The 24,587-nt window shown below is 38.3% G+C and overlaps 1 protein-coding gene across 2 annotated transcripts in view; it reads left to right on the forward strand.

The window, feature by feature from the left end:
• PPP3CA (protein phosphatase 3 catalytic subunit alpha) overlaps window positions 1-24,587 on the forward strand; it is a 174,210-nt gene that overhangs the window by 63,742 nt on the left and 85,881 nt on the right. For both annotated transcript variants that reach the window (XM_066186309.1, XM_066186310.1), the window contains exon 2: window positions 9,616-9,816. In XM_066186309.1, the coding sequence (XP_066042406.1) occupies window positions 9,616-9,816 (201 nt within the window). The remainder of the gene's footprint in view (window positions 1-9,615; window positions 9,817-24,587) is intronic.

The raw sequence follows: 24,587 nt of genomic DNA on the forward strand, positions 1-24,587 counted from the left end.
ACTAAGCATTTGCTGAATTCCGGGAGAGAAAACAGCCATTTCAACTCTGAGTACAGTGAAGACTGAGGTGGGGGTTTTGTTTGTTCATTTACAGTATGACACTGTGCAACATGGAGTGTATGCCCCTAAATCCTAATGGAAACAAAGCCAAACCTTGCTGTGAGGACTGCTTGGTATCTAGACATTAAACTGCATAGGGTAAAAAAAAAAAGAAAAAAAAAAAGACTTAGTACCTCTTTGTTGCTGTTTTTCCAGTTATATGACCAGACCCCTAAATAAGAAGGGGCTGTTATTGGATCAGTAATACCTGTGGCCTAGTACAAATTAGTTTTATGATATAATCAGGTGCAGATTTTTTTATGCCGTTGTGTTTCCTGTCTGCTGATTATGGCTGAACAAGCAGAATTCAGTTTTAGTGGAATTCTGAAATGTTTTTCACACTAGTATGTGCAGAGCTTGGCCAGTTCCTTGTACACCATAAACCAGTGTGAGTCAGTATAGATTGACTCATCCAGAAGTATGCTGATTTAAAACTTCTGTCAAAGGCTAGAATGCTACTATAACAAGCAAAGCTCTTTGGGATTAAAAAAAAAAATCCCAAAATTCAAACAAAACCTGAAACAAACAAAACACCCACTCATCAACTGCTGTTTCCAACTTCTTAAGGTTAATTTTGCTCCAGCTACACTTGGTTCTTACACATGCTTATATTTGTAAGGCTTGTTCCTTAGAATTGTCTGACTGATTTATGAAGTGCTGGTGTATATCTGCTACTTACTGCATGCCTCATGATCAGCAAAATAATAAACCAGGTTAACGTTTGCAGGTCAACATGTCTTTTTGATTTAGTTCAAAGGGCATAGTTCAGGCATTAATGCTTTGAATGTTTTTCACATCCTGATATTTATTGACTTAGGTAAGGTGTTTGAGTTTTTTATTTGTTTGTTTTCCCAAAGCTTTGCTTTTTAAAAAAATTTCAAATAAAATAAAACTTACGTGATTCAAAGATGCTATTTGCAAGTCCTTTGGTCAGCATTCAACAGCTTGGACCTGGAAGAGACAGACAGTAAACTACCTTGGTCTGTTAGCATCCCTACCCCCTTGTCTTTGTCCTTTGTCCTTAGGCTGCACATTCTTTGGGAAAGTTATCAATTGCTAGGTGCCAAATAGCCCTAAATTTGAAATATGAGATGTATTTTTTATTTTTCTATTGATTACTTAGTGATGCTAGCAGGAATTTTAGTTTCTTCTGCCCTGTAAACTTTCTTGTAGCAGCAAGAGATGTGCTGGCGTTTCTCGTTCCAGGAATCAACCTCTGCAGGCTGACATTTAAGCAGAGCAATTTCTGTAATGTGGCATTTAAGGAGCGTTAGGAAACTTGAGTATCTCCAAATAAAGGCTGCTTTACTTGCACTTACTCACCTCTCATTTTAGGAGTTTAAAGCCAGGCTGGACGGGGCTCTAAGCAACCTGGTCTAGTGGAAGGTGTCCCTGCCCATGGCAGAGGGGTTGGAACTTGATGCTGTTTAAGGTCCTTTCTGACCCAAACTATTCTATGAGTTTATGACTTGTTTTAACAAATTTGTCTGACAAGTGCCAGTTTGTGGTCAATTTTTGGAAGCTGTATCTTGGTTGTATTTAAACCTTGCCCTGATAGAAAACCTCTGGAAAGGAAATGTTGTTTGCTTCCCTGCCCTTTTGCATGTCACTAGAAACTTTGGGTTAGTCCTCAAAGTTTAGCTGATTTCTGGCCAAATTTGGTAAAGGTACGTCATTGTGCTCAGAAGGTTGGAGAGGCTATTCAGTTTGTAGGTGAGGAATTATTTGCAGTCCCTCTTTTAGCTATCTTGGCCATATAAGAGACTGAAATTTGGCCGTGTCAACTGACTAAAGTTGAACCAAAAAATCAGAAGAAAATGATGCCATAAATTTGGATTGGTACCTGAAGGTTTTTCAGGTCCTAGAATTGATTGTTTGGGGATTTTTCCCTGTAGATTGAAAAAATTTCAGATACAATCACTTCCTATTTGCCTCCAATTAGGAACAATAGTGAAGCTTTACCATAGGAAAGAAATTATCCATCACTGAAGTATTTTGGGGGATGGAGAACTGTGCCTGATTCCTTATCTAAGTCTTGGAAGACCTTTGGTATTTTCCATTGTTACAGGGTTCTTTTTCCCCTGACTGTTTTCTCCAAATGAATTGTTCCCCTAAAGGAATTTAAACTCTGGGTAATTATTGTTCTCTATTCCAAAAGCTAATAAAAACAAAGCTCAACAGTATTGAGTTCGAGGCCTATGGAAAAACTTGGGTGTAACAAAGTAGAAAAACAAACTTTTCTGATGAGGCCAGGAAGCTATGATCACATTTTCCAGTTTTTACTGTATGTGTTGGTCCTAACTGGGAATGTTTCTTGTTGAACTGAATTTTTCCTCTCTACTTGATATTGTAGTTGATTTTTTAATCCCTGAACTGGGGACAGGAGTGGATCATAAATGTCAAAGACACTTCCTTCTGTATGATCTCAAACACAAGGAAGGAATACTCTTTTGTAATATTTTATAGGGATGTGTGTTTGTGCTCTTTAAGACTGATAGTATTTGTTTGTTTATCCCAGTAGTTCGCCAAAAGATACTCTGGGAATGCTGCCAGTGTATAACCATGTACACTACAATTTTATATTTCATACAGACCTATTTCTTTGAATTAGGAGCTTTTCTTTCATGCAGTTTTTTTAAAGTGTACCTCCTTCCCTTCCCCTTTCCAGCGTGTACCTCCTCCTGGGGTCTCAGGGTTCCTATGCTTTCTGATGTGTCTGTTGCCTGAATATGTTCTGGAAAAGTTCTGATGTCATTTTTTTCTCTGACTTTTTCTGAAAAGCTGAAAACCATTTTTATTGCTCATTGCTTGATCATGACTGAAAATTAAAGTTAGATTTGTCTTGTTACAGAAATATATGTTTATCTGTGTTGCTGATATCAATGCTACAATTTATTACAGAAGTGTCCAGAGTGGTTGTGATGGGTACATGTCAATCAATTCACCAGTCAAAAGTCAAACTACCAAGGGAATCTTGCGTATTTATCCAGACCTTGGTGGTTTTTATAACTGTTCTTCATTTGAGAGCAGAATAAGAATAATGGGCCGCTGCTCTAACCTCCTGGAAGAACTTCTTTGTGTAAATTCTTGTTTAGGGTTTTAAAGCTTCCTGTGGTGAATATAAAGAAAATCAAATCCTAAAGTAGTGGGTGTAGTTTTTAATGGATGTTTTTAAAGTGACTGAAGGTGACACAACTACTTACAGTGGTTCTTTCCAAGTATAATTTGACCTGAGTTTATGAGAAGATTGGTTATACTCTTCTAAAGAGTTGAAGATAAGCGTTGCTGTATGGGTTTCTTATTGTTAGGTACTGTGTATTCTGGAGGATACCAGTAATGCCTTGAAAAGGCCATAGCAATTCCTAAGTGATGGGAAGTGGTAGCCTTTCATCCTGTAAGAACACCTGGCATCCAGGCAGAGGCAACCCATCATACTTCAGGTTGGTAATTAGCCAGAAGTGACAGGGTTTCATCCCCTTTCTGTGGTTCCAAGTTAATGGTGTCTTTTATTGTCCTTCCTCTCTGCTGTGCCGCTCGTGTGTTTGCTGAAGATTCCTGTATGTTCATTAAAATGGCAGAGGCAGTTGAGAGGAAATCATCCTGTCAAAAACTTACCTGTATGGTTGAGATGTACTGATACAGCTCGTGGCACAGTGTGCCGGTGAGTCCCAGCTCCACAGCCAGTCACAGGCAGCCTGTGAAGTAACAAAGTGCACAGGGGTGAGACTTCATCCTTCCCTTTTAAGTTTAAGGCTCAAATCCTGTAAAGGTATTTTGCTTCCTAAGGTATCATGGAGTTATGCTGCATGAGGACTGGTTGTAGTGTGCTGGGAATTGCTTTCTTAGAGTGGGAGATTTCACTGGAGGAGTGAAGGGGGAGTGAAGCCTACTGATTAGAAGGCCACAGCCTGGGAACAACATGGCAGTATGTTGGGATCACTACATGGTTGACACAGCCCTTCTTTTTACAAATACTGTCCTATCACAGCTTTTGTCCAAAGTTAGGCATGCTTCTCTGAAAGCAGTTCTGTCTTTGCTGTTATGTTCCCCAGTTATGACTGATGTGTCAGAGTATATTAAAAAAAAAGACATCGGAGCTGGGATATTTGATGAAGTGTCTTTTGTTAGTTTTTAAAATTCTTACAGTTTCAACTTTTGTACATCAGAAATAATGCTAGCATGGCTCATCTCAGTCTTGTGAGAAGCAGTTTCCTTGCCAACCTGTAGTACCTTATGTTTTTTTCTAGGCCACAGGTGTTATTGCCTCATGTCAAGTGGCCTGTTTTCCATGTTGTTAGCTGAGATATCCATGAAAGGGACTCCTTTCTCTTTCTCTAAATTTGGTATATGTGGGCTTTGTTGAGGTATGACTCTTGTCTGCTCCCAGTTCGGTTCACATCCAGGTGCTGTTACTCAAAGGTGTCTTCATGCAACATCCTTTTTGATGGACTGTTTCTTTATGCAGTATTGACTGGCTTGCCCAGTGAAAACTTCAGCTTTCTGCAAAGCAAAGTGCCTTACTCAAGAGTGATGTTAATTTAATTACGTCTTTTAGCAAATACGGTTGTGAGCACTTCTGATTACACTGCAAGAACTTGTTGGCAATGAAGAATAATTCATGCTAAATTTCTGTAGGAATCCTCATAGCTGCTTCTTATTTTATACTGTAGATTTTTTTTCCAGATTCTAATTTTCAACACTTTCACCATCTGGTGAGCAGATTTAGTAAAAACAGTCCTCAAATACGTCATATCTTAAAATAGCAGGTGAAAGCTTGATCTTTTAGAGAGAAATTGCCAATTCAAGTGCCTACTTTAATGACAGTAGCTAATGTAAAATGAAACCTGATAGTTTTTGTTAGAAAACATCAGAACTTGTGTTCTACTTTTAGCTCTATTGAGATGACTTTGATTTGGTTCTTTTGCTGTCATATAAATAGTTGGATTTTATATTTTTTATCAGGTGTAGACATCTTTTCCTGCGAAGTACACAAAAAGCTAATAAGAACTTGCACATGTTATGAATGCTGTAGTACAAAATTTTATATTGAAAAGAAATTTTGTCCTCTGAAAAACTCATCCTTCTGTGTGGTACTCCTAAAAATACCTGCTAAGGAAGCAATGTGCAGATTTAAAAAGAGATCCCAGTGATTCAGTGTGTTTGAATGGTTGAATCTGTCTCCAGAAAACTTGTGTATGGAGATGAAAGCATTATCCATGTGGTGCCTGAGGAAATCTGTCAAAGGGAGATGTTTGTCACATGAGAACTCCATGTCTTGCATGGCTGAGCATCTTTGGCAATGCCCTTTCCTTTTTCCACTGCTTTGGTGAGCCACTGCACTGCCTGGGGGTTTCACTCTGTTCCCCTTTAGCAGCTGTGGATGGTAGTGAATCATCTTCTTGTTTTAGTCTGTCACCTGAATTAAGCAGAGTTCTTGAAAAAAAAAAAAATCATGGTTCTTTCTTCTTAGGTTCATAGAAACCAAGTAAGCCAGAAGTCTGTAGGCAACTGTACAGGAATTAGGTAATGTTAAACCAATGTCTTTAGGTTTAAAAGTTGATCTTTGGCTGCTCCTTTGTGTTGCCACAGAGGTTTTGTCAGACCCAGTATGGTGCAGAAATGCAGAACTCCGATTAAATACTAAAAACTCCAGTATGGGTGTTAGCGGTCAGCAGTAATGCTCAAGATTATGCTGTATGTTCAAACACATTATAAAATGGGTGTAGATTTTCAAAGTCAGACTCCAAAACCTGTTTGTTAACTATTAAAAATGTTCCTGTCTTTGAAAAACACAGTTTTGTTGGGGTTTGAGATGATTTTTATCATAGTTTTAGGAAATTTCTATGCACACTGAGTCTGAAGGTTATGAAGAAGTAGACGTAAAAAACCCAAAGCTGCAGAGTGACCTTTTAATTTTGTTTTGCACCTGTGGCATAAGTGTCAATGTGTTTAACAACTTGAGCTCTAGGCACTGCTGTAGTGCAAATGTTTCCCAAAAGGGAGAAGTGTGAATTGCAGTCAGACAAATACAGTGCATTGGGTTATTGCGATGTTAGCAGTTATTTGTGTGTTTTCCTTACAAGTAAAAACACAAACATTTATTTGTCATAGCTATGTTTATAGCACGCCATACTTTTATGTACAGGCATACAGCATAAGTTATATAAAATTATAGGACAGGCATTACAGGGGGAGATAATTTGGGAACTTGAATATTGATGAAAGAGAATTTTTCTTATGGGCAGCCTCCTCTGAGAGTATTAATTTAGTGTACAGCTTCATTTTAAAATGAATAATATATAAACAAAATAATGCTTGCTTTGCCACATGCTGTATTTTATTTATGCGTGCACACATGGTCCACTCTAATTAAGCAGAGCTCTTTATGGTTTATTTATTTGTTCCAGAGTGGCTGCTTAATATTTGAGAGAAACAGTAATGATGTTTGACCTTTGCAGTGGCTGTGTTAACGATGAGATGGGTTTTGCAGAAGCCTGCAAGAACAGGAAAAGGACAGGTTGATCTTTTCCTTCATTTGCTGGAACATGCCCAAGAGACCTGAAAGCACAAGTGGAAAAATCCCCACTAGTAAGTGGGTAAAGAGTATTTTCTTGTGTTTTCAGATCTCAGGAGAATGTTACCGACAGGCTGAGGTCAGGGGTTTAAAACTTTTTCTTTGTATTTGGTTGTGGTCTGTATTTTATGACCAAACCACCGGGGTATTTCACTTGGTGAATTATTTGTTTGTTTTTTTATGCCAACATAAAGAAAGTAATGGAAATGAGGTGGACGCCAGTCCAGGTTTTAAGTTTTACAGAGTATGATTAGGCATACACGAGTCTTGTGTGGTGGTCTTGTAGTGAGATTTGTTGCTAAACTTCTAAAAATTTGTCTTAGATGTAAGCACACATTTTACTGCCTCTCCCCTTTTTATGGCCTTTGCTTAATACAGGTTCCTGCCTGTTTTTACAAAAACATCACCTGGGCCTGTGCCATGGTGAGGAGCTCAATGCTGGCATTTCAGTCACCCACTCCTTCCTCTTCCTGCCTTTCCCTGGTGACCTCCTCTCCCAGTTCCATGTTTTTCCTTGTTGTGTATTCTGTGTGCACAGTTGGTGTCTGATGAGATTCCAGGGTTTATTTCTGATAAGAGTCAAGTTTATTGCATTTGTTGTTACTTACTTATATATGCTAATACCATAGATTTAAAAAACCAGAGAAAGAAAAAAAGGAAGGGAGAAACAGATGGATACCTGTGTATTCAGATGATAACATTACTCTCTATAAAGCAATGGAAGTATTTGTTGTATTTATAAAAGGATTTTGGTTGATACAGGCATTTGTGGTGTTATTAGTAAAAATTACATTTAACTGACTTCTGCATGAACATGACCCTTTCTTACGTTGTTCTTCTGTGGAAGCTCAGTGTATGTGTACATGCAAAGTTAATATTCTCATAATGAAAGATGCAATTTGTGGTCTATTCAGTCACTCATGGTTTTGCTAATTAATCATGAATCATCTCCTTTTGGAACAGTATCTTTTTTTCTTTAATTAGGTATGGGTACATATTTGTTAGAGCTCTGCCTGCAGAACTCTTACAGTGCTGTAGCATATATCTTTTTTTTCTAGGTTTTATGTCATAGCTTTTGTTTGCTACTGTCGTTGCATCTGTGTTTTGCTCTGTCTTTATAAATGTAAAAATCTCCTTTCAGCATACAAGCATATATGGTAGTTACCTCAAAGTACTGGTGCATGCATAGGTTTGTGCATTATCATGCCTTTGGGGGGGGAACAGTGGCCATTGTCTTGCTAAGGAATGCAAGTTAATGGTATGTGCTTCTTCCAGCTAAAGTGATTGCAGATATGTACCAACTTTAACCTTTTCTCCTTTTTTCCATGCTGGAAATGCAGGGTCATTAGCACTAGGTAACCTTCCTGGGTTTGTTTTTTTTTTAAAAAAGAGCATGGAGGCTTGGAGGTCTTCGGAGCTATCACTCACCTTTCGTTTTTTATGAAAAGGTTATTCTGTTTCTGTGTTGTGTAATAAATTGCTTATTTCATAATTTTTTACCTTCTCCCCTTTTTGCCCCATGTTTGAGTCTGAGAGCAGTCAGGCTTCAGTGTATTTCAGATACCCACATTCATAAGTCCCCACCAGATTATTTCAGTGAATGAACTGCTGGAGCAGCAAAAAGGAGGAAAAAAAAAAAAAGATTGAGATGGGGGAAAGGCATTTTCTGAAGCTGCTTGTGTCAAAAATATCAGTGGAAGATAACTGCATCAAGTGAAAAATTTTTATTTTCTGCACTGTTACTTCTGGTAGTATAAGAGAAGAGTGCTTGGTTTGAACTTTAAATAATGAGTGTGAGTTATGAGTTTTTGAAGTCTGCTGATGGTGAAATTAGAAGAAAACCTAAGCTAAAAGATATGTTGATTTGCTGTGTTAGGGTTTCAAGTCTTGGGATGGGGCAAAGCTGCCAGTAAGACATTCCACAGGGGACAAGACCCTCTGGCTGGGACAGGGTTGCACTGCAGATGTGACCAGCTGAAACCGGCCCTGCAGCCACCTCCTGTCCCTGCTTGGAGCTCTGTAACAACCTGACCCTCTTGCAGCTGTGGCAGGGATCAGGATAATTACCCTGTGGCTGGTGAGGCAGGTGCTGCCTAATGCCACTTCGACTCAACTGCGAGGGAAAGGGGGTTAAGCTGGGATAATGTTCCAGCCTGATCCTGGCAACTGGCAGCATCACCTCTGAGCCTTCTTGCTCCAGCTGGCTCTAGGAGAGCAGGAACATACAAGTTTATGCCTCTGACCTTATGTGAGGACTGTATGCAGCTTGCTGGTTGCTGCCATGTTGCCAGGACAACCTTCGTATTTATCCATTTATTTCTAACTTCAGCCTGATATGTCCTCTGCTCTGTCTGTGCTGGAATGGTCTATTCAGCACTGATGGGTTTCAGATGTACCTGTGTAGCAAACTATTACTTGTACAGGGAAAATATCTTACATCCCTCTACCCAAAGTCATTAGAGAGCGTTGTCTTGGATTTAGAATTTTAATTGGAATGTATCTATGCATGTCCATGGACAGGTATTAAATATTGCACTTGTTTGTGCATTTTATGCTGTTAATGGAAGGGATGTCAATGTTCTCTAGTTCTACCAAAGCAGTTCAAACTCTGTTCCCTCCCTTCCCTGATATTCTCATGCCCTTTGAAGGACTTGCTTGAATGTATCTACCTGTAATTATGGCCTAAATACTCCTCTCAATTCTTTTATAAGCATGAATTACTTCCTGCATGTGTGAATAATATATCTTGCAGGATACATGTGCTTTAATGGTATCTTTGGGATTCTATGTACAATTTAAACCACAAATTGTAAGAGGCAGTAGAAAATCTTTGGTAACTTGTTTTGCAGCCAAGGTGTGTTTTGAAATGTGTCAGTAATAAAAGCTTTTCTGTAAAAAATGACCACTTTTTTTTTTTTTTTTTTTTTTTTAAATCTATCTAGCTGTCCCATTTCCTCCAAGTCACCGTCTCACAGCTAAGGAAGTGTTTGATAATGATGGAAAACCTCGTGTGGATATCTTAAAGGCACACCTTATGAAAGAAGGGAGACTGGAAGAGAGCGTTGCTTTGAGAATAATAACAGAGGGAGCTTCGATTCTCCGCCAGGAAAAAAATTTGCTGGACATAGATGCACCTGTCACAGGTTAGTGTGGAGTTATGGTGATGGAGAGGAATGATTGCTGGCTGGGACATGTTTGGTAATGCATTAGTGTATGGGGCTTCCTAAGGCACTGAAAGGCAGCTTGAAAATCAGTTGTTCTCTCCAATACTTGATTTACTCTTTTTCTGCTATTGCTGGATAATGGAGGCCATCAAAGAGCTTGTAGTTTAAAGGACAGGATTGTATCTGCTGAGCCATTTCTGTTTCTAAAGCTGAGAACATTTTTAGTCTTTAGGAGAAAATTAGAACTGCTTTCTGAAACTTGAAAAGTTACCTGGCCTTTTGCACCAGGGATTAATTGCATAATTTTATAGATGTTATTTATCATAGGGCTGTTCAGACATACAGGCAGCATTGGGATCTGGATGTCATGAAGTTCAACAAGGCCAAGTGTAAGGACCTGTACATGGCTTAGGACAATCCTAAGCACGAATAAAGGCTGGGCGAAAAATGGACTGAGAGCAGAGGTGATGAGAAGGACTTGAGAATGTTGGTGAATGAAAAGCTCAAAATGTCTTGGCAATGTGCACTTGCAGCCCAGAATGCCAACTGTGCCCAGGGCTGCATCAAAAGCAGCATGGGCAGCAGAGCATGGGAAGAGATTCTTCCCCTCAGCACTGGTGAGACTCCACCTGGACTGCTGCATCCAGCTCCGGGGCTCCTGGCATAAGAAGCCCATGAACCTGTTGAAGCAAGTCTGGAGGAGGTCTGTGAAGATGCTCAGGGTGCTGGAGCACTTCTCCTCTGCAGACAGGCTGGGAGAGCTGGGGCTGTTCAGCCTGGAGAAGAAAAGGCCTTGGTGAGACCATGCAGCACCTTCAGTACCTGAAGGGGGCCTACAGGAGAGTGAAAGAGGGAATTCTTACAGAAACATGTAGTGTGACAAGGCAAGGGGGAATGCCCTCAAACTGATAGATGGTGAGTTTAGATGAGATACTAGGAAGAAATTCTTCACTATAAGGGTGGTGAGGCACAGGTTGTCCAGAGAAGTTGTGGATGCTCCATCTCTGGAAGTGTTCGAAGCCAGGCTTGGATGGTGATTTGAGCAATCTGGTTCAGTGGGACTTGCCCTGCCCATGATAGAGGGGTTGGAAGTAGGTGATATTTAAGGTCTCTTCCAACCCAAACCATTCTGTGATTCTGTAAGAGAATGATGGTGTCAGATTTAGTGGAAATTTTAATTAGATGTTAAGGAAAATTAGAAGTGCAGAAAAAATTTTGCAGTTTGTGTTGCCTGGGGGATTAATGAATTGTGCCGGTTGCAGAGCCCATCCTGCCCTTGACTATCAAACACTACCACCCACTCATTAATCCTCAGGAAATGCCTTATTTTTGAATTTCCTTCTCTAATTGTCTCCTACCTCTGCCTGCATTCTGAATGTATGAATGCATTTGCTTGCTCTAATGTGTCTCCTCCCATATTTTGTTGTTGCTATTGCATATGAATGCATTTTTGACAACTCATTGATCTGTGGCATAGAAAGTTAGCTGGGGGGAAAAAGATACTTAATTCCAGCCAGTTTAAAACTATGAAGCCAAAGTGAAAAACTTGGTTTAAGAAGTCAGGTCCTTTTGTCACTTTTGCTTCTCTAGAGCCCTGACAAAAATGCAAGAAATAGTCATTTGCTGCAGAGAAAGGGTTACCAGTTTTTATTAGCAGTACTGGTAGCAGTCACCAAAAACTACACAGAAATAATAAAACCTTCATTTTCAGGAAACCTTCTCTAAAACTGAGTGTAGTGTCCAGACTAGAATGATACACCATTTATTAAAGCTTGTAATTTTAAAAATGACATCCAACTAGAGGATTGTAGCTTGACCTGGGGAGGTAATGTGTATCATTTTTTTATACAATAATTAGCTTGTCATGCTGCTGTACAGTTCTGATGGAAAAGATGTCAATCATGTTGCAGCTCATGGATGAATAAAGAGAACAGAATGAATAAAAGGACCCTTAGCTGACGGAGAATAAAGTTCTACAGATTTTTTTTGACACTTCAGGATAAAGGGAAAAAGTTGTAGAGGTGCAGTAGCCTTGTCCATAACTGAGTGGCAGACACATGGAAAATTCTATCTTTTATGGATTTTTTTTTTTTTTTTGAGTGTGATTTTTACCATTTTTTTATCCACTGAAAGGTGTAGACTGTGGGAGGACAGCTCTGGTGTGTTGTGTCCCAGCTGATCTCCATAAGCCTGTGTTTAACATTCTCTTTCTTTCTTCTTAATTTTTCTATTAAAATTTTATTTCTTAAATTCATTTGAAGGTGTTGGAATTGCTCTGAATTGTATTTTGGAGATTAATCTCCTGAAGCTTACCCCATTCTATAACACTGGTATAATGTAGGTCTTTGATCCTATTTTCAGTTAAGCCTACACCTTGCTTTGTTCCTGCTTTTGAAATTATTCTCATGCAGTGATTATGATACTGCCGCATTCTTCAGAGTGGCTGGTAGCTGCTTTCTTTTAAGCCAGCGTAGGAAAGCTGGGCTCCTGATGTGTGTATGCAGGGTAGCTGAGAAGTGCTGTTCTTCTGTATGAACAAACATGAAAGCTGTAGTTATGAGAGTGATCATCAAAAGAAGGAAGAACTTAAATTGTTAGGGGGAGGTTGAGAAAGCTTGTGAGGCATGTTGTTGTGGGCCTGACAATTTTCTTTATATGAGTAGTGTGACAGCAGGTGACTGGATAAAGAGAATATCAATTGACTGATGATGTAGTGGAAGTGCCAGATATACAGGCAGTCAGGAAATAGCTATGCAGTAGAGGAAAGCTTTTTTTTCCAAAAAAACCCCAAACAAATTGGGAAGAACAAATGAAACCACTGATAGAGTGGATAAGAAAATAAATTTTAGGTTTCATACAAGAGAAAGCAGCCTTGTTGAAGAATGACAGTCATAAACCACTAATAAACCCCCCTAATATGGGATTCTGTGTGGGTGAGCATTAATCTTTTAGAAATATATTCCTGCCATTGGTTTATAAGATGCTGATCATCAAAAAGAAGAAAAATGGAAGAGTTTAACTGTAGAAGTAATAGCATTGTGGATTATTAGAGTGATATACTTGATGAATGTTAAAGAATACAAAAAATTCTTCCTTAAAGCCTTGTACAGCCATCCAATTATTTGAAATTTCACTTTTTTTTTATTTTAAGGGGTGATAAAATTGTCCTCAGAAGAAGTATTAGAGTTCTAAGTGAAGTCATGTGCAATGAAGTGGGTACATAGAAACCTGACTTTGAGCAAGAAAATTATAATTGGGTGCGAGTCATGCAAAGAGCCTTAATGTGAAATGCACAATCAATTAATTTGTATTTATGTATAAAACTTACTTTGTGTCTGTGGTCAGCTGGACCATAAACGTGATTGCCGTTTGAGTTAATACATTTTATTTTCAAATTTAGCAAGGTTATAAGCCTTTTGAAGGATTCCTGATGACCCCTTTTGTGAGGGTAGCTCAAATTCTCATCGCTTGTTCTACTTGTACACACCCTCACAGTTCACTGCAGGTCTGGCTAACAGACATGGTGAGCTGTTCCTGCAGTTACACTGGGCTGTTGCTTACTGGGTAAGAATATGAGCAGAGCCCGAAATAAGAGACTCCAAGTGCTCTGCTCTCAGTACTCTTCTTGCCTCTGGGAAGTGTTGAGGCAATGTTGTCTTGACTGACTTAATCTGTAACCTCTTCACTTGGAGAAAAGCGAACTTCTTTTGAAGCTTGTGTGTTTAATGAGGTTGATCTGCCACTAGACTACAGGTTTTCGGTGGAAAGATGTATTTATGGCAGCATTAGAATTTCTAGACCTGTGTTATGTTCATAACAGTATAATGACACATGGAGAAATTGGCTCATTTTTAATCTTGGGGTGTTTTTTGTTTTCTTTCTTAGAAGGCTAAGGATGTATATCTCTGAACTACTCTGATGGCAATATGTACTGAAGTCACACTCCAAAGTACACTTGGGAACGCTAGATTTATAATTGACTGGGTGCCCTTATTACAGAGGTTCATTACTATACAGAGTGATTTTGGGCAAGTGATATGCATTGCCCTTTCTTTGCATGATGACTGACTGCATGGTTATATGGGCTCTCACTTCCAAATCTAAAATATGCTACTTGGGAACTGACCATTCTTACCTGCATGCCAAGCATGTGTCCCTTTGACTTCAGTGCATGGTGACTTTTGCTTTATACTTTGATATATACCTCCTTAAATGGCATGCATAATACAGGATAGGCCTAGAACTGTAAAGTGATGTATTTATCTAATAGCTGTCATTGCACACCTTTTCTTGTACTTTTAGATTGTTTTCCTTGAGGATACTGTTAGATGTACAGATATTGACTGAAAATAGCATGGCACATCTTGCAGATATGACTGCATAAGTGAATAAGCTTGAAAGATGTGTAGTGGTGCTTTAAGATAAGCCTTTTTTCCTTGTTGATATCTATTTTAAAAGTAAGTAATGTGTGCTCTTTTTTCTTTTCACGTTTGACATATCTCATTTTTTGTACTTAGTCTGCAGTCCTTTTAGCTATTTCTGCCCATCAGTACTAGCAAGAATGTCCTCCAGTAAACTAAGAACACGAAAACCTAACTCATATACATCTTTATGAAACTCTGCTTTTTAGTATATGTACTGAAATGTGATGTATGAATATTACCGAGGCAGCTGTCTATGTACAGATGTTCTCAACTCTGTGTGACTGCCCCCACAGCAGTGTCCATGACAGTGGTTTCTGGCTTGGTGGCTGTAGCCAGGCTATGTGCAGGCACAGGGCCCAGCATCTGTTATCCCTTCATTTAGAAAAAATGGAAAATAGGTAGAAATGGCATATACTTTTGTTCTAAACCTTCACATGCTTCATTGAGGAAGTTCTGACTCTGCTGACTCTGTGCTAGCCTGTGTGCAAAGCTTTCTGAACTGCCAGGTGCATGTGGCTTGGTAGGTGAAGAGAGGAGAGCATCGGGGAAGACAGAAAAAAGCTTATTCTTGTAGTGTAGAAAGTGTCTCAGTCTTTGCACAACTCCTTGGCCATGTTGTTTTCCTCTACTAGTCCTGATTTTTTGCAGCTCCTGTGTTTATGGCTGTGGTGGGTGCAAGGAAACTACCGTTTTTTGCAGAGCCTTCCTTGCTATTCTTTTTGCATCACATAATGTAAGGTGGGGTGTTTGTATCCGGTGGGTTTGGAAGCACTAACCTTGTGCACGCTAAGGGGGAATGCACCCACTTGCACTATCATTGCCATGTCTTTGGGTAAAAAAATTCCAGTGGCTTGATTGATGCCACAGCATTATGGAGATCCAGCTTAAATACTTGAATTGCTTGTAATGTTTCTGTCTTTGTGAACACACTGAGTTTTTGCAATTCAAACTCTAAATTAATGAGAGGGAAAAGGTTGTAGGCATTTATGGATAAGCCTGTGTGGGAACAGCTGTGACAACTTGCGTGACCTTTGGAAAGTTTTGTGTGTTACAGGTCCATAAAAACTAGAGGGAAAGCCCTTTCCTGCCAGTATGTGCCTTTATGATCTCTGAGGCTTCCAGATATTCTTTGGGTACATTATTCCGTGGAATGTTAGGGTGTCCTGAATTTAGGGCCTGAATTTTTCTTCATGTTCCACATATATTTTTCCTTTGCCCAATTTCTCTCATTTGGTAGCATGAAATAACATTAGTACCTTGCTAGTGCTGTGCAAGCTAAAACTTTGTAAAAAGCAAGAATTTCTAGCTGAAGTGATCAATATTGAGTTAATAAAAGTATTTATGATGACATTATAGTAAAAGAAAATAGTATTTAAAATTGCATTGAATTGTACCATGCGAGTGATCTGATCCAATCTGAGTGTCAAAGTAAACCAGTTCTTAATGACTTTCACCTTTAAGGTGTTTAAGATAAAATTTCAGTATGGAAAATAAGCAAGGTTACTTATTAGAGACCTGCAAATATTGTTAGATCTATCCATATCTGCACAGCAGAGTTTGTTTGAAATTAACAGTTCAGTAAAGGTACTTATAGTTAAAATTTCTTTATTTCACCCTTAGGGTTAAGCCCTACGTACTGTGATCACTGTTGAAGAAGCTATTGGATTCCCAGGAGATGTATAACTAAAATACTTACATACGTGCCATAAAAAAAATCTCATACGTGATCGAATTGTAAAGTGTTTATGATGGCTGGTGTCTTCAGACACACAAGTCTTAAAGCTTAATTGCTGTTTTGAAGTCTAGATGCCTGCAACTTCTGAGGATAAGAATTACACTTCTCTTCTTTGCCATAAGACATTCAGTATAGTTATCTGTTAAAAGCATCTTTAATTTTGTTTGTGATACTAAGAGTGAGCAAGTGATGGGGTCTGCCCTCAGAACAGGATGCTGATTACGGTACAATACCTTTTTCTGTGTCTTGGAGATATAAGAGAGTTGCAAATGTTCCTGGTATAACTATATCAGTTTGAGTTGCTGTGTTGCCAGTAACACCTAAGATGTGGACACATTTCTGCAAATTAGTCTCACTCTCAGATTTAGTGGCCTGCAGCTAATTCTCCTTCATCACAGGGAAGTTGACTTTGCCTGGAGTGAGGTAAATGTTTGAAGTGAACTTTGACTTGTTTCTTTCTTAGTATCCATTCACAGTCTCATTTGCATAGATGAGATTTCAGCAGAACAGGTTGGAACTGGGAAATAGAGGAAAGGGAAAGTATTAATAGCACCACCTACTCTTGTATCCATCTTGAAAACAAATGATAGTCCAGTTGTTTTTATATGTTTTTACTATATAAGGAAAATATGCTTTCTCAAATTAATAAGACTTTATGAAGAAATGTTTGCCATAATTTCTTGAAATGTGTTAGGTGTCTCCTCTTCTCAATATGCCATAAACACAGTGTGCCGTTGCAACAATTATTTTCCATTACGTTATCATTGTTGAATGTCATTAAACTACAGAAAACCTGCATTTAAACTTGTTATAAATAATTTACCATATAAACATACTGTTGAACTGCTAAAGTGAACTTGATTGGATCCTTTATTTGGGTTGCTGATTAAAACTGACACTACTCCAGCTATTTTGCATGCTTTATTGAGAGCTCATAATACATCCAATCACTTGTGGCTTAAAATCTGGGGCTTCTGTAAGAAGGTGAACATGTGAGACTGTATATTTTAAGATTTTTTTAATCTATTCCTTCCCTAAGTGCTTCTGTTGGTTCCAGGTATAGATTGAAATATGTCTGCCTGCATCCCTGGTAGAACAAAGCAATTGTGTCTTGTAGCTTAATTGAGCTGCTTCAGCCATTAACATCTGACATTTCGGCAGAGCTGATGTTTTTTAGTAGCAGGTGCTTAAATCTATCATTATTGCTGAGACAGTGAATTCTACTGACGATATTCTTTACAACTACCTCAGTTGTTCTTATAAATGATCTATCTGTAGTTCACCTTATTTGGTGCAAAAAACTCCAGTCAAATAAGCCAAACTGAAATTGTGGAATCTGAGATTTCTTTCAGATATGGAGCTTTATTTGATGCTGTGAAATGGAAGATCAAATATATTTTGAGCTTCAAGCCGGCCCAGAAATTGCGTTGATTAAAAAAATAACCACCAGCAAAAAATATAAAAACAACTGCTTGCAAATACCTAGGCCTTTAGGACTTTGTTCTTGCCATCTTTTATTTAGCATGTGGGTGGTTCATCATGTAAATACTGACAGCACAGTATAGCACATTAGCATTTCTTCTAGGACTATTCCAAGCAGACCGAGTACATTATAGCAGTGCTGTTTATTATAGCCTCTCAAATATTTTTCTGAAACTTGTAAATCAGGGTTTTTACTTTGCAGCTTTGTAGTCAGTGGCACAGCTTGAGTTAGAACTGGGTCTTTGACACTTGGGTTCTTTTTTGAAAATAACCATGATGTTTGTACTGTGTAATCCTCATTAAGAAGAAAGAACCTTTGTTCTTGCCTTTTGTGTTCTCTTAGCTTGCCCAGTTACTCCTCCTTTTGATTCTCACCTCGGGTAATTTAACTCAGTCTTAGGTCATAGTCTATATTAGTAAGGGATGTGGGAATGCAGTGGGATCACTGCTGAAATCACAGCCACCCATGTTCCTCCTTCCATCCATTTTGGATGGAGGAGCTGCTGAAATGGGTAAGAACCAGAAGGAGTTAGAGGGAAATTCCAACTTATGTTTGCCTTCTCCCATGGAAAATAAAAAATCTGCCAGTCACAGGTGAACGAACCAAAGTTGCCCATTTTGTTTAAATGTGGAATAATTCTAGAGTCATGATTTCTATGGGTGTGAGGCTAAAAGGGGGATTGATTTGGTCTTAGTCACACTGTACCTGCAACCGCTGTAGAGTGGATGCAGTGAAGAAATCAAGACGAGGAGTCGGAGGAGTGTGAGGAGGTGGACTAATAGCAAGTCAGGGGCAAACAGCATTCTGTGTCAGCTGCTTGTTGCCATTGGAGGTAACACTGTGTTTATCTGGTTTGGGAATCGCTGTGCAGAGGTGTGCCTCTGTTGTTCAGAGTCTGGTTGTGCATTTGGAGCTAACACCAGCTGTCTCTTGCCTTCCTCTGTGCCCTATTTTTGTGTGTCTAACCTTTCACCAAAACCTGCTGAGAAGCACTGACAAGTGCAAAGGAGATAACTAATAGGTTCCTTCTTAAAGAGATACTATAAACATACCTGTCATCACTTAGAGGATAAATCAGAGAACATTAGACACTGGAAATGATACAAGGACATTATTCTGGAGTGGGTGATTCTTCTACTTCTTCCTGCCTTTACATGCTTTTGCATTAGCATTTTAATTATTCTAAGAAATACTACCAGAGCTGAGACAGATGCTTTCTCTATTTGGTTTTCTGCATTTATCTGGAGAAAATATTTCTAGAATAATTTCCAGGTATATAATATCCTCTGTGAAGATATACTGCCGTTTTAAATGAAAAAGAAAGCTGCTATAGTTCAAAACATTTTAATTAATATTTTAAAAATAATATTTTCAAATGTTCTTAACAGCCTAAAAAAATCCACGTTCTCCAAATAAATGTACCGATTAGGAAGGTCAGTTTTGCTGAACAGGAACGTCTTTTCAATCTGTAGCTGATTTCAGAAAGTCTTAGGAAGTGTCAGTAAGGATTCTGGCAATAATGTACCTGATTTGTACTGGTAGTATGTCAAGCCATAACATTTTCTTTTGAGGTGGGGGTCATTATGTGCATCTTTCAGGGCATTAAAACATTAAATGGTGAATTTCAAATTATTCCTTGGTGTTCTCTCTGCATTGACTGTGTTTGCTCTTGCTTCTTTCTTCTCTTAGCTTTGGGCATCTAAATCTAGTTGAAATTCATGTATTGATACCACTTGGGGCGCTAATTGTGTCATGATAAAATGTTCTTGATAAGTGAGGAGGGTCTTCTCATCCACTAAAGAAGATTCAGAACAAATAGAATTTTCAAGAGTAGTCTGTGTCCTATGACATTTTGTCTTTCCCATTCTGTATTGCATATTGAGTTTAGCAGTTGTGTTGAACCTTGTGGATTACTTGGCTTAAGTCAGTGTTGTTCCTTCCTGTGAGATTTCATAATCCAGCTATGTCATCTTTGAAACAGGCAACCCAAGGGCAAATTGCAAAGAACTAAGCTCCAGTTTCAGAGCCTTGTGTGAGTCAAAACCAGCCATGGTGCTCAGCACAAGAGAAGGTGCTGTGGAGAATCCTTCTTGCTCATTAGGTGTACCAGCATTACTGCTTTCAGATGGTACTTCTGAAAGTTGCCGTGTTGAATTTTTAACTGTGGTTCTTACATCTCTTCTCACTCCAAATTTACTTCTGCAAAAAAAATTTACCTTTACAAGTGGAAAACACCGCAAAAGTATTGCTTCAATCAGAATAGGCTGAATTTAGATGTCAAAAGGATGGGATGTGAGAGTTCGTTACAGGAATTTATTCATGGAAACAAACAAACGTTCTTTTGAATAGTCAGGGAAATAAAATGCAGTGAACTGTGTCAGATTTATTCTTTATTAGCCTATATTAAGTAAGAAAGAACAGTTAAATGTATAATTTAATAAAACCTGAAGAAAACAACACAACACATTTCAGTTAATTTTTCATGCATGTTCTTCATTGTATTTGGTGCCCCCTGTACGTACAGGTCAAGAGCTTAGTGTGGCAGCAGCGGTTGAGGACATTGCTGGTGGCCATAGAAATGAGTCCTGCAACTTCAGATGTTGACAAAGTGGCAGAACACTTTCATTTGCTTTCTGCTTGGCTTGGTTCCTGTCACAGGCAGTAGTTGGAGTTGTCTAGAGCAATAAATTATGAAAGCTAATGTAGCTTCTTTGTTCCACTTCATTTCCTTTGCTTCTCATCAGACTTTAAGAGGGTCGGGGGGAAAAATTAGCCTCAGTGCAGGGTACACAACTGAAAGTATAGAGAAGAAGACCTAAGAGCTGTTTGTGACATCAGCCTGCATACATAAAACTAGGTTATATTTTTTTCCCAAACAATCTAGAAAACTTCAGTTGAAGGGGTAAAACTCCTTTGAAGAGAAAATCATGTTTAGGTTTTAAACAAATAAGAAAATATTTGTCTCTAAAAGGCAGTTAATTAGCAATGCCTATGGTAGGAAATAGCAATAACTTGTACTTAGAAGGAGAAGAGCATGGTTAGAGTGTTGAGGTGAGACTCGGTTGCTCTGTAAGTACAATAAAGCAAGCATTGTTATAGATAGCATTGTTATAGATTTGGGTGTGGTTTTTGTGCTATATTTGTTACTGTAATGATGGATGGCAGCTGATTAAGAACAGGCTTGTAGTCTACTGTTTCTTGTAGAATTACTTGGAGTTCGGGGTGGTTTTTTGCTTGCTTTGTTTTCATTAAGATATCTGCTAAGGTAAATAGACTTTCTCATTATAGTGGAAAAAAGTGAAATTTCCAAATACATGTAGAGGTTTGTTATGGCCAAACCACCTCTTAACACAGGACCAGTATCAAATGTAATTAAATCCTATGTTAATCAGTAGTCCCTCTTTGAAAATCCAGTGGATTGCATGTAGTAAACTTAGAGACACATCATTAAGGAGATGTGTGGGGAGAAGACATCAATGAAGACATCATGGTGCAGAATATTGCTATGGCTCCCAGAATCCTTGTTGAGGGAACAAATGTATCCTCAATAAAACGGTGATTTTAGCAAGGAAAAATTACTTTCAGATCATTGATGCCAATTTAGGTCCTCATTAGTGCTTCTACTTTTTCTAGTCTAGAAGCTTGCGGCTTCAGAATATCAAGGCTCTTATCAAATGGAGGATCCTCTTGAAGGCAGGATCTTAAAATGTAACTGATTGAAGATGGCATCTGGTGGCATGTATTTGGTGTGTCTGGCTGCTTCCTGGTGCGCCTGCCATCAAGGCCGTATATTCTTCAATATGTGAGAGAGGAAGAGTAACCACAGTGATAAGGCCAGAACACGCAGGTCTCCAGCTGTTGCTAGGGGAACAGGCTGGAAGATGACCACAACTGTGGGAGAGCAGATAAGTATAAGCAATTAATGCAAGTCAGCCTTTTACTTTAAAGTCTCATTTTCTAAATAAGCTTTTGGAAAAAAATTCAGGTTATCTTACTTGGGGAGGAAATGAAGAATAAACTGGGTTTCTCTTGGATTGAGACAGTGATGAAATGATGACGATCTGATGCCTTTGCTTGCTGCAGATTTTTGTGCTAGAAGGAAATGTGTTTCAGCTGCGTAAACAAAGCTTGGGTGTGTGTGTTCTAAAATGTCACGGTCTGTATATTCTTTTATCCTTAAGAATAACTGGAATATGAATATCACCTTTCCTAGCTTTTCAGTGAAGCTTTTTTCCTTTGAAGAGAGCTTTTCAGGTGTAACATTAATTGAATGGGGAAAGGTTAAAACTTTATAGCAGTAGCTGTTTTTCACTGTGCTGTTGAAGCTAAGTTACTCACTTTAGCTAGTTTAAACAAAATCAAAGCATTAGTCTGCCAAAAGGCATCTATCTTCTCATAACATTTGCAGGTTCTTTGGCGCTTAATTCATCACACTCTTTCCCTAGGCACCAGTGACCTACTCTGCAGACTGCAGCTTTTTTCAGCATAGGTTTCATTCAGTATTGAAAATAATGTTATTTTGGTTTTGTTCTTCCCACATTAAGCCTCCCTCTTAAAATAATTTAGGTTGACCAGTACCTTTGAAAATCCCATTGTGCTGCCTCTTGTTCAAAGCAGGGCCAGGTTCAAAGGTAGATCAGAGTAAATTCTTCCTCTTCTTTTCTTATCTAATCCATCTTCTTCTTTCCAACTTACACACATTTGTCCTTCCCTCGTAACACGATGTTTCTGAACAGACCTCCTACTATTCCAACTGTGTTCTGAGGGAGGTTAACTCCTCACAAAAGCTATCATATTCTTCAAGCATCACGACTGTCCCTTGTGATTATGCTTCTTACTGTCTGTCCCTGTTTTATCAATTATCCATATTGTCTGTTTTGCTCCAAGAACCCCTGTGACTCATCTGAACTCAGACTGTTTCATTCTAAGCCTCTGAAGTATTTATTTGATTCTTCATAAATAGGACCACATGCAGTTCCTTTTACCTTTTAGTATTTGGTTCAACTCCTGTTGGTATATTAGGAAATGTGGGTGTGAAAAAGGACTTCCCCAAAGTATCTTACTCACAAAAAAACATGGAGAAAGGTATTTCAGTAGGAAGAGTATATTTCTAGTTGCAGCAATTGAATTCGTATTGACAAGAATTTTATGGAAAATACAGATGCTAATTGTTAGAATTTATTTGGTGTCTGTTCTGCTGCATTTTACATTTTTTCTTGTGATCTAGAAACCTTTTCCAGTAAACAAGTACTTCTATCTAGTGTGTGTATCATATGTGATCTCAAAGCACAGTTGTTACAGCTGATGAATGTGTTGTGTGGGGGCTGTATCAGTTCTAAGGCTCTGGTGTATTTGCATGCATGGGGGCAAAGTGTAGTTAACCACATTAAACTGAATAACACACAGCCTCCCCATTGTTTCTCTTTATGGATGTAATTAGATGCTGAGAGAACTATAGCAGGAAGTAGGAACAGTTTCCTCCTGCCACCCCTCAAACAGGTTTTCAGTTCCAATTAAAATAAATTACATTTTCAACCAGAAGAGATTACTCACATGATATCTATGTTGTTTATAAAAAGGCATGGAAAGCCTGTTGTAGAAGTAAATATTAGAAAGTAGAAAGAAAAGGAGAATAATTCAGAAAACCTAACCAACAGGAAATCAAAAGCTGATTCTTTGAATTGCTCAGTTAGTTTTCACTGAGAAATCTACCAGAGGTTGAGTAATGGGGCTTGAAAGCCTCATCACAAAATTTTGGGTATTAGAGATTTTTGTAGTTGAACTGTATGATGTGCTTTGACACTTTGACTAAAGAGAAAAGTTTCATAGTTTGATGTATTTTTAAAAAATCCTTTATCTTATAAGACTTCTTACAGAAGAAGTAACTTTCTGCCCAGCTCCTTCAAATTTTGATCCATCAGATGTTCCCAGTGTGCATTCCTCACTGCTGTGACAGAAGAACTTATAAAACAAACAGAAGAAAACTCTTCATTATGATGCAGTTAAGTAGGATAGGATTTTTGAATCATTATTTTTGCTGAAATCCCATGCATTTTATGTCAAAATAAAACAGTTGTATGGTTTTAAAAGAATCAAGAAGAAAAATGACATAGTGAAAATCATTTGAAAAAGGAAAACTCAGTCTTTTCAGCTATGAAGAGGTTTTAAAACTAAGACTATATTTTCATTCTTAATAAACTATGTAATGGAAACCAGCAATTCACTTACTAAATGTTGTCTAGTACATGAGCCTTTTATCCTTTTGCTGAGGATAAAAGGAGGGTAAGGTGGTCCAAGAAAGATTATTTGAGAGATGAGGAATTTTTAATTCACTATTATCATCATACAATTCCAGTGACTTGTAAATCTTTTGATAGACATTATGATAAATGATGGCTGTCATTTTAGCTTAATCATGCAAAAAATGTTAATACAGTCATAGGAAAAAATCCTGTTTCCTGTCCTTTCTTTAATTTTTCCGACTGTTTAGGAAGATTTAAATATGATTGTGAAAAAATAATTGGTATATTAATACCACTGGTTTCCACATGTGGAAAGTCTTAATTTCCATGGCTCCTTAACCTGGGTCTCCATGGTACCTGCTGTGTACATTATTTCAATACATTGATCAAACTGAGGGGGCTGTGGTGTGGGGAAGATTCTTAGATCAAGCAGAAGGGAGCAAGTATATTTTTTAAATACCATGCAGGTGTATATTTTTCAGTAGTTTCTTACTCTGCAGATGCAGTCAAGCTGTGCAAATGTGTCTGCTGGAGGATTTTGACAATGCTAATGCTTGATGGTCTTTTTTTGTTATCCCTCCATGTTTTCTTCTCCATTGCATAAATGCTCTCTTGAAGCACTTTGTGCGATGCATTTTTGAGTCCAAATTCAGTAGCCTTTGGTACTTTTTGCAGGATAGAGAACTCCATCCTCCAAAACATAATGTGATCTATAGCCTGACAAGTACAGTAATTCGATGGTTATGGCTGGTAGACTGTGTCTTGATTTTAGATACAGAAAAGGAAAAAAAAAACAAAACTCAGTTTTTGGATAGAAAAAGCAGAGAGAGAAACTAGCTGATCAATACATGCAATACATTGGGGTT

Source organism: Chamaea fasciata, unplaced genomic scaffold (genome assembly GCF_029207755.1).
Source record: "Chamaea fasciata isolate MVZ Bird 193981 ecotype frontalis unplaced genomic scaffold, bChaFas1.0.hap1 SCAF_6, whole genome shotgun sequence".
NCBI classification, from domain to species: domain Eukaryota; kingdom Metazoa; phylum Chordata; class Aves; order Passeriformes; family Sylviidae; genus Chamaea; species Chamaea fasciata.